The sequence below is a fragment of the Seriola lalandi genome, unplaced genomic scaffold (assembly GCF_002814215.2).
Source record: "Seriola lalandi dorsalis isolate HSWRI2012SDOR001 ecotype SW California unplaced genomic scaffold, Sedor1 jcf7180002054974, whole genome shotgun sequence".
Lineage (NCBI taxonomy): Eukaryota > Metazoa > Chordata > Actinopteri > Carangiformes > Carangidae > Seriola > Seriola lalandi.
In genome coordinates, this window is record NW_019525524.1 from 643,786 (window position 1) to 652,953 (window position 9,168).

Consider the following 9,168-nt stretch of genomic DNA (forward strand, 5'->3'; position numbering starts at 1 on the left):
GGGGGGGGTCTGTTTCAGAACTGTACGACTGTGGCTCAGACTGCCCAAGGTGTGGGGGTGTGTCTGGCTCACCTCTATCATCATCCAACATGGTCAGACTGCTCTCACCCCCCCAACCTCAAGAATATTGAGAGAACAGGACTGGAGACTCTGCTGAGGAGGAAAGTCTGTAAATCTAAAGACAAAGTCTCAACACAAAGACTGTGAATGCCTCCTAATTGAGTCACCTTCATGTTTAAGGACCGGTCCTGCTGTTGAGGTCCGGTCAGAAATAGTTGTTCACCCAACAAATAAACACTCACTAGAACATTTGGTCTCATCATGTGATCACTCACAGACACATCTTCCTGTACTGTCAATACACATGACTTTGGCCAGACTCACTTTAAAGGAGTGTGCAAGTGTTGCCATGGTTACCAGGTGTTTTTGATGGAGACACCGGGGAATGGGTGAGGAGTCTTTAACAGATATGAGTTGTAATTGATGAGTGTATGGTCTGTTTGTGTCAGTCTATTGGTTTAGAGCAGAAACTGAGCTCAAAGGTTTCTATGGTTACTCTACAACAGCTGCAGATCAGCTCACTGTAACTGTGGTTTGCCAGTGACAACTGGCAGAAGTAAAAACAAGACATTGTTTCTCCCGTTTGAGTAATTCACTCAGAGACGTCAGGTCAAATAAAGCAGAAAGAGAATTTAAATATAATCTGATCGGAGACCAGTCTGTGACAATATGAAAACACACCAGAACTGGCTGTGATGATAATGATTTTTGTGTAAATCGTCATTCTTTTCATTTTTACTGAAAACATATAAAAGTGACAATGATGTGATTTTGTTTGGTCTGTAAACTCACATCTGGAGAGAATGATCTGTAGAACCACACATTCATTTATGATGAGACACATTTGACCTTTGAGAACACACTGCAGCCCCTCATCCATCTGGATGTTACACTGGCCCATGTTGTGATTTCAGTAATATTTATATTAATTGTTGAGCTGTAGGACCACCACACCTGTGACTCAGTTCACCGGTCAAGACCTGCTGCAGACAAAGACCCACTGAGACCTGCTGCAGACAAAGACCCACTGAGACCTGAGACCTGCTGCAGACAAAGACCCACTGAGACCTGAGACCTGCTGCAGAAGGGGAGCGTTTCAGAACCTAAACTGTGTCTCTTCATGAGTACATTTGTTGTGGAGCCCTGTCAGTGTCACTGTGAGGGTAAATGAGGCTTCGATGTGTTAGACCTGTTTGACAGACCGGTTTTGTTGTGTATGAAGGATCTTTAGGTTGAGAAGACTTTACATAGCAGCCTCCCTCCTGCAGAGCACAGTGTACCACTGATGTCTCCATCAACACCAACGGTGAAGCCGAGGATTGAAATGCCATAAAAGCTGACTTGAAGCTGCTTCTGATGATGTCATGTAGCCCCCCCCCACCCCCCACCCCCCTCATTGTGTTCAGACTGACCAGGAGTCGACCTTCTTCTGATACAGAGCTTTGATCAGCTGACCGCTCTGCAGCTCCCAAAGCTGGAGGTTCGCTTCACCCTGAGAACTGTCCTGACTCTCTGCAACACACAGAGAGAGAGAGAGAGAGAGAGAGAGAGAGAGAGAGAGAGAGAGATGTCATTGTGATGAGTCATCCTCATCTCTTACAGCGTTCAGTTCTGCTTAATCTGATGTCACTTCCAGTCTCATCAAATATAGCTCCATGTAATCTTTCATTGGCTCCTCAACCTGCTTGTCTGCTTAATCTGAATTTGACTTTGTCTCGAGTTGTCCCATGTTGTCTGGGGTTGTCTCATTGTCTTACTGCTGTATGGTTGCCAGGTGACCAGCACAGTGTTCAGAGGAGAAAACTCCAGCAGGGCCGTCTTAGGGAGGTCAAAGGTTGACAAGATGGAGCCCTCTGAAGATCTCACCACAGAGACACTGAGAGACAGACAGAGAGAGAGGGAGAGACGGAGAGACAGAGAGACAGACAGTTTAGTTTCTAATGTGAATGATTAAAAGATGAGGTGTGACTCTGCTCCACTGTAATGAGAAATAAATCTGTTAAAAGTCTTAAACAACGTAATTTTTACGTTCTGTGACATTACATAATATTACTGTCATCATCATCTCTTTATTTTCTGCTGGGTTACTCTAGAGAATCAATCAGGTGTTAGATTTCTATGATGTTCAGATTTACCTTTGTCCGTTGCACCAGCCAAACAGTGTCCCATCTCTGCTGAAGGTGACACACCTGCTGAGCCGTGAGTCCCTGAACACACACACAATTCATATGAGGATACATGTGGTCACAATGAGGCTGTGTGATGGAGATGATCTCAGGTGTTTTACCTGGTGAAGGCTGCATGCTGCTCACACTGTGGAGGACCACAGAGCAGAGACGTACCATCTGATCCACGCACTGAAAACACAGTCAGAGGTTTCAACACAGACAGACCAACAGTAACAGCTGCAGACTGATCCACATCTGGTACTGCAGCAGAATTGTTTGTTTGTTTGTTTGTGTGTGTGTGTGTGTGTGTGTGTTCGTGAAAGAACATGACTCAGTGACACAGTAAGACTCAATGAGGTTTCTGAAGAGCTCTGAGGCTCAGAGGAGCCAGCCAGTGCTGATTTGAGTCTGAAAGTGGGATCTGATCATTATCAGAACTACACTTTAAGTCATGGAAGTGGAAATAAACTGACTGACTGCTGTTTCCATTACTTTCAGTCTGTAAATAACACATCAGAAGAACATGCAGTTTTACAGGTCCACAGTAGAACCGGAACCAGGTTTAAGGAGTGGTTGAGTTAGTGCTCATCTCCTCTTCCACCATGAGATGAACAGCAGCAGCCTGAGCTGTCTGCATTGACACTAATGAAGACTATACATCACACTGAAAACAGGTCAAATCTGTCTGGACAATGATGATGATGACAATGACGTTGATGCTATAAAAAGACATCAGTTGAAGTCAGAGGACATCCGTGTGTCTGTTTTTTGTGGAACACGGTGACAAGATGATGACCAAATCTGATGGGAAATGTTCATTGTTAGGGTTTCATGTTTAGAAAGCCAAACACTTAACACTCACACTGTAAACAGATTTGAACTGATAGGTGTCACTTTCCAATTCAGCAAACAAACTGGTAAAATAGATGCTGCTATGGGACATGAATAAGTTGTGGATTTTATTTATGTGACTGTTCATTTAGTCAAATAAACAACAAATATATTATTTACAAATATATATTGGATTATTACTTTTTATTTATAATGAATAATCCGGAGACTCTACTTGTTTGAATGAAGTGTGTAATTTTATTTTAGGCGTTATTTGCCAAAAACAAAACTGCATTTGCTTAATTTACACTAATTTCATTCAACCTAAAAGAACAGAAGATTATCAGGGTCGCCGACAGTTGTGCTGAGCTCTTTACCTTGGAAGATGTAAGCAGAATCTCTTTCAGAAATCTATTGATTTATGAAATCCATGCTTACCGGCCGACAAGCCCGTCACATAAACATACACTGAAGACATTTACTGTGACCGTACCTGACTCTTTATTCCGGCATACATGTAATCTTTCAAACAACCATTACTATGATGGTTTTTGACTGTTTATATCCAGCTCATCGTCATCGTCCTAAGATAGTCGGTAATACGACAGTTGGGACGGCATGGTCCAGTTTTACAAGATTATAATTCTGCTTGGGTTGTCACTTGTGGATTTTGTTTTGCCGAATAAATCAGAAGACTCGAATGACTTCAATTCAGTTCGGTTAGTTTTGTTTAAGGATACATGTGTTTTCCAAAAATAAATCAACTTAAAATTGATTCGATTTTACGATATGTTTGGCGTTATCTTTATTCTAGCTAAAAGAACGAGGGAAATGACGGTTGAGTGGCGGGTGTTTCACTTTCAACCGGTAGTCGCAGGTGTCCGGTAACATGGTGTAAATATTTAAAACACAGACAAATACAGAGTTAAATGAAAACTTAAATTACCCACCTGCTAACAGCGGGACTGGGGGCGCCATTATTGTGTGCCGGAAGAAGAAAAAAATGTGTCCCGGAAACACGTACGCGTAACAAGAGGCGGATCTCTCAATGCCACATCAGCATACAATGAGTTATTTCTTTTAGACACGTCGCTTAAACTTGACATTTAAAGTTAAAATAATATTTACATATTAACGGTGCCGCTGTATCACGTGTATTCACATATCTCACATGTTGTTTTTAATTAAAAAAAAAAATTAAAAAAAATCTAGTTTTTGAAAAATATTTAAAGTTTAAAGCTGCGTCTGTTTGACGTAAAATAACTGAGGGCGAAACAACTTCCGTTTACTAAGTAAAAGTAAATTAAGAGTTTTAAGGTAAAAAAAAAAAACAACTAAGGATAGAATTAAACTAGTGTCAAATATTGAATATATAATTGTGCTTTACAATTGTAATAAACCCCATAAAGTCATCCAGTGATAGAACATTATAGCCCCTCAATTTCCTAAAACATCACTGACTTTCATTTCACCTTTAACACAACAAAAGTATTGAAAAATACGTATGTTTATTTTACCTAATTCAGTATCAAAGTAATTTAGGAGTGAAAAGAAACAAGGTGTCAACAAGAGCATCAGGTGACGTAAAGAGCTCACAGTGGATTTAATTTGAAAGAGTAGACAGGAAGTCTTATTTTAACAGGCAGCAACTTTATGTGGAAGAGTACGGAACCTGGTGGAAGTGGGGGGCGGGCCAGGGGCAGGGCTTTTGGTTTTTGAGTACGTATACAAGTTAGAGGATCTCCCAGTCCGTCCGCGTCCGGAGGTAAGGGTAGCGACACTGAAACAAAGGCTGAGAAACAAACGACAACCGAATAAAAACCATCCGAAGCAGAAGAAAAAACATCAGAGAAGAAGACAAGATGGTGGCCAAGCAGAGAATCCGCATGGCGAACGAGAAACATAGCAAGAACATCACTCAGCGAGGAAACGTGGCCAGGTCAACGGTGAGTTTAACAACGGCTGCCTCAGGTGCGGCTCGTTCACTGGGAAAACGGTGAAAATGACCGAAAACATCATCTTTAACACTACAACAAGAGGTTTCTGTGATCCTGGCCCACATAGATCCGGGAAAAAACAGTCCAGTCCCAGGTCAGCCCAGTTAACACCGAGGCTTAAACTGGTGAAATGAGGAAGTGGTTTAAAACTTTTCCCTATGTTTATTTGCTATTTAATGTTCTGTAATCATCAGTAGTCCTTCTTATAATCAGCTGTTAAAGTTGTTTATGTTTGGATGAATGAATGTGTGAGGCTGAGTTACCATATGGATCAATACAGAGCTCAAACTCATCATCATTACCCTCTGTATTGATTGAGGTGTTTTAGTTTTAGAGTTTTTTAATAGATTAGTTTTAGTCCATAAATGATCAGGAAACGGTCACAGAGACGACAAGCTGGTTTTTCTTTTGTTCAGAATCACAAAATATTCAGTTTAATGTTTAAAAAAAAAAAAAAAAAAAATCAGTTTCCTGTCACATAACTAGTTTATCAATGGATCCTTTCACCAGATCAATCAGTTTAATTTAGTTGAAATACACTCAGACGTTCACACACTGTCAGGAACTCCAACACAACTACAGCCCAGTCAAGACTGAAGCAGCACAATCCAACACACAAACATCTACACACACATCAAAGTGTAGGAAACGGCTGATGATTTAACACCAGATCAATTCATTAAAACCACAACAACAACCTGTCAACACAGTCATCAACCTGAACAGAACAAACAGGCTTCATACATGATGACACATATGATCACGTAGAGAGACATCAATCATACAAACACACAATGGGCCTCATTCACCAATATCTTAAGCATTTTCTTAAATTCTTTCTTTAAGTTGTTGTTAAGAAAACTCTACGTCAGATTCATGAACGTGTTCCTAAACCACAGAACTGTGCGCACCTGTGTTCTTAGATTGATGAATGCCAATCTCCTCATGAATTGAAAGCGTGTCCCAGTTGGCCTTAATTAGCATAGGTAAACGCCCGAAAATGCCCTTAAAAGGGCGTGAGACTGAAGAGTCGTGTGCAGACACAGACATAAGTCTAAAAGAGATACAGTAAGGAAAAGTTGAGAAAATGCAAAAACGAAAATCTAAAGACGAGCACAGGAATCAAAACGCAAAAGGAACTTTAGTAGTTCTGAAGCAGAGGGACTGCTGCAGGAAGTGAGCCACAAACAAGCAGTTAAGTTTTAATGTAGCATTCATTTATTTTAAAAGACCATAATGCTTTGTAAAATAACAAAAGTTATTTTTTTAAATATTAAAAATGACAAAAATACTATCATAATTTAAATAATATAATATTATTTATAATTAGACAATTATATAACTATAGAACATAAGAAAATGCAATAACCAGTTATTTTGCTCAAACATGTCAGCACTCAAATGTGTGTAAGAGTGCTCTTGAGTGTGAGTAGATTCAGTTCTTACAGAGAACAAATCCCAAATAAAAAAACACTGGTGAATGTCAGAATCTTTGTATAAAATGTGTAAGTGGGTTTTAAGAAGAAATTTCTTCTTAAGACTGATCGGTGAATGAGGCCTATTGATCGTTACTCCCAGTGAAACTGATACAACACAGAAGTCTCTGAAGTCACACTAAGAACAAACTGAGGAGACAGTGGAACGAGAATAGACTGACAACAAGTTTCTATTATCTTCAGCTGCTGTTGTTTTTGTTGATCTGTACCAACTGTGTGTGTGTGTGTGTGTGTGTGTGTGTGTGTGTGTGTGTGTGTGTGTGTTCAGAGGAACATCACTGAGGACAAAGGTGTGGGTCCCTGGCTGCTCGCTCTCTTCATCTTTGTTGTCTGTGGATCAGGTGAGTCTTCCTCCTCCTCTTCTTCTCCTTTTTAACATCCACGAACACATATGCAACCATAATCATCACACACACATCCTATTCATTGTTTATCAGACATTTGAACTATTTTCAATAACAAAGAAATTCATATAAAAGTCTGACACAGGCACAAACTCTCCTCATTGATGTTCAAGTTTGTTCTCTGGTTTTATTTTCTACAGTTAATTATTTGCTAGAATAATTAGTTTTCTTGGGTAAATATCACTTTCACAAAACCACAATAATACTATAATACAACTCCATACGGTGTATAATTATAATAATATTATTATTATTATTATTATTATTATTATTATTAATAATAATAAATTATTATAGTTATTATTATCTGTAGATTCTAAAAAAACTCAGAGAAGAAACATCCTGGTGAATATGAATGAATGTTATGTTTTGTCCTCTGAGTTTATTAACAAACACCAATAATCAAATATAAAAACATAGAGACAATATACTGATCAACAAATATAAAATTTTCTAATCAGCTGTAAAATTTGAAGCTTTTATTCACTTTAAACAGCAACTTTAATTTACAGATTGTTAATTCTCCGCCCTGCAGTCAGTGGACCTTGCATGAAACACACCTGAAGTCACTCTGCTCTGAGTGTCACTGTGACTTTAAAACACCTGGCAGGCCAGGTGTGTGTGTTTTGGCAGTAGCTAAAAGATAAAGCGGGGTATATCTGAGCATGCTCAGAAGTGACAGAGATCAGTTAAAGAACAGAGGGCTCACTCTGTCAAAGAGCTGAGCCGGTGATCAAACAGACAAACATCAAAGTCCGTCGTTCAGTTCTGAGATCAGCTGACTCATCAGCTTATAAATCATTAAATACATTTAAATAAACCTGTTTACTAATGCTTAATGCTAATGTTTGTTAGCATGCTAATATTAAGATAAACAAGCAAATGAAACAGATGCATAGGAGCCTTAAAGAAATGAACAGTACACGTACATACGAGGTGAACGTGTTGCATTCATATTCTCTGCTAAACTTCAGCTCAGTGATTTAAAATAAAATAGTTGAGGATCCATTTATTATAAATGTTGTGAAGCTTTTAACCTGATCTATTGTTAGGGCTCCTCCAATCAGAAACAACAGGCCATTCACACTGCAGAGAGAATCATGTCTCTTACTCACTACTTCTCTACCTGTGTTTGTCTGCAGCCATTTTCCAGATCATCCAGAGCATCAGGATGGGCATGTAGAGTGATGTCACCAGCAGGGGGTGGGGCTGACGATGGTGATGATGATGAAGGAACTACGAATGCCAACATCATCAGACTGTCACGCTCCCGCCTCGAACTGACCCCACCTGAACATTCCTGAACTCTGGCGGCCGCCTGCAGGCGTTCCTGCACAGAAGCAACCAAACAAACCCGGAAAACCAGCCCCTCGCCCCTTTGACCAAACCCTGCGCCCTGAAGACCTGTGTTTATTCCAGTTATCTGTATTGATTTAATGTGTCTCTGCTGTGACCTTCTCACAGTCTCCTGCCTGTAAACAAGCCATACATGTGCCATTCTCTGTTTAACTGTGCTTTAACCCCGCCCCCTCTGATTAAACCTTATCAGCACAACCCAAGGGGGGTCACAGTCCAACCTGCTCCTGTAAACTGTTTACCCCAGACCAAAATAAATTAATCTGTGTGTTTGTGTTGTATCAGACATCTGCCCTTGTCACATTCCAGCTGATCTGATCTCTCCTGCTCCTCCTCATCCTCCTCCTCATCCTCCTCCTCCTCCTCCTCCTCCTCCTCCTCAGTGAAAACGAGATAAAGTGAGATGAAGGTCTTTTGAATCAGAAGGTTTGGAGGTGCTGACAGGTGTGTCTGCACTGTGTGCAGCCTCACCTGAACAAAGTGTTCGCAGAATAAAGTTTCATTTTGATGATTTTGTGTGTGTTTCCTGTCTTAAGATCAGTGCTGTTGATGAGAGTTGTTGGTCTCAAAGTCACACTCAGGGTCTACAGATTCATTCAGGACTTGTTGGTCTGGCTGTGACTCCACTGACTGAAAGTGAAGCACTGAGCAGCTTGTGGGAAACTGCTGAAGTTAGACCTTGTCATTTTTTTGGACTTTGACTGTTTTCACCTCAGGCTGGTTTTGGTCATGAAATGCAGGGACTGATCACCATGGAAACATCCCATTTCTTTCTACATCAAAGGAGAAGAACCATGTCACATTTTACTTACTTTCACTGAGATCTGAGAGGAAAACCAGTTTTCAGGGTGACTGG

General features: G+C 40.3%; 2 protein-coding genes across 2 annotated transcripts in view; one reads left to right on the forward strand and one right to left on the reverse strand.

Moving 5' to 3' along the window:
- Window positions 1–4,096, reverse strand: part of eif2a (eukaryotic translation initiation factor 2A) — a 13,673-nt gene extending 9,577 nt beyond the window's left edge. Inside the window, exons 1-5 of the mRNA XM_023396249.2 lie at window positions 4,010–4,096; window positions 2,348–2,417; window positions 2,196–2,267; window positions 1,818–1,936; window positions 1,473–1,572 (exon numbers count right to left, since the gene is read on the reverse strand). Of these exons, the coding sequence (XP_023252017.1) occupies window positions 1,473–1,572; window positions 1,818–1,936; window positions 2,196–2,267; window positions 2,348–2,417; window positions 4,010–4,037 (389 nt within the window). The 5' untranslated portion in view covers window positions 4,038–4,096. The remainder of the gene's footprint in view (window positions 1–1,472; window positions 1,573–1,817; window positions 1,937–2,195; window positions 2,268–2,347; window positions 2,418–4,009) is intronic.
- A 688-nt stretch (window positions 4,097–4,784) lies between these two features.
- LOC111646680 (stress-associated endoplasmic reticulum protein 1) lies at window positions 4,785–8,823 on the forward strand. Its single transcript, XM_023396237.2, has 3 exons — window positions 4,785–5,005; window positions 6,821–6,893; window positions 8,099–8,823. The coding sequence occupies exons 1-3, from the start codon at window positions 4,922–4,924 to the stop codon at window positions 8,137–8,139; spliced, it is 198 nt and encodes a 65-aa protein (XP_023252005.1). The 5' UTR covers window positions 4,785–4,921; the 3' UTR covers window positions 8,140–8,823.
- The last annotated feature ends 345 nt before the right edge of the window (window positions 8,824–9,168 follow it).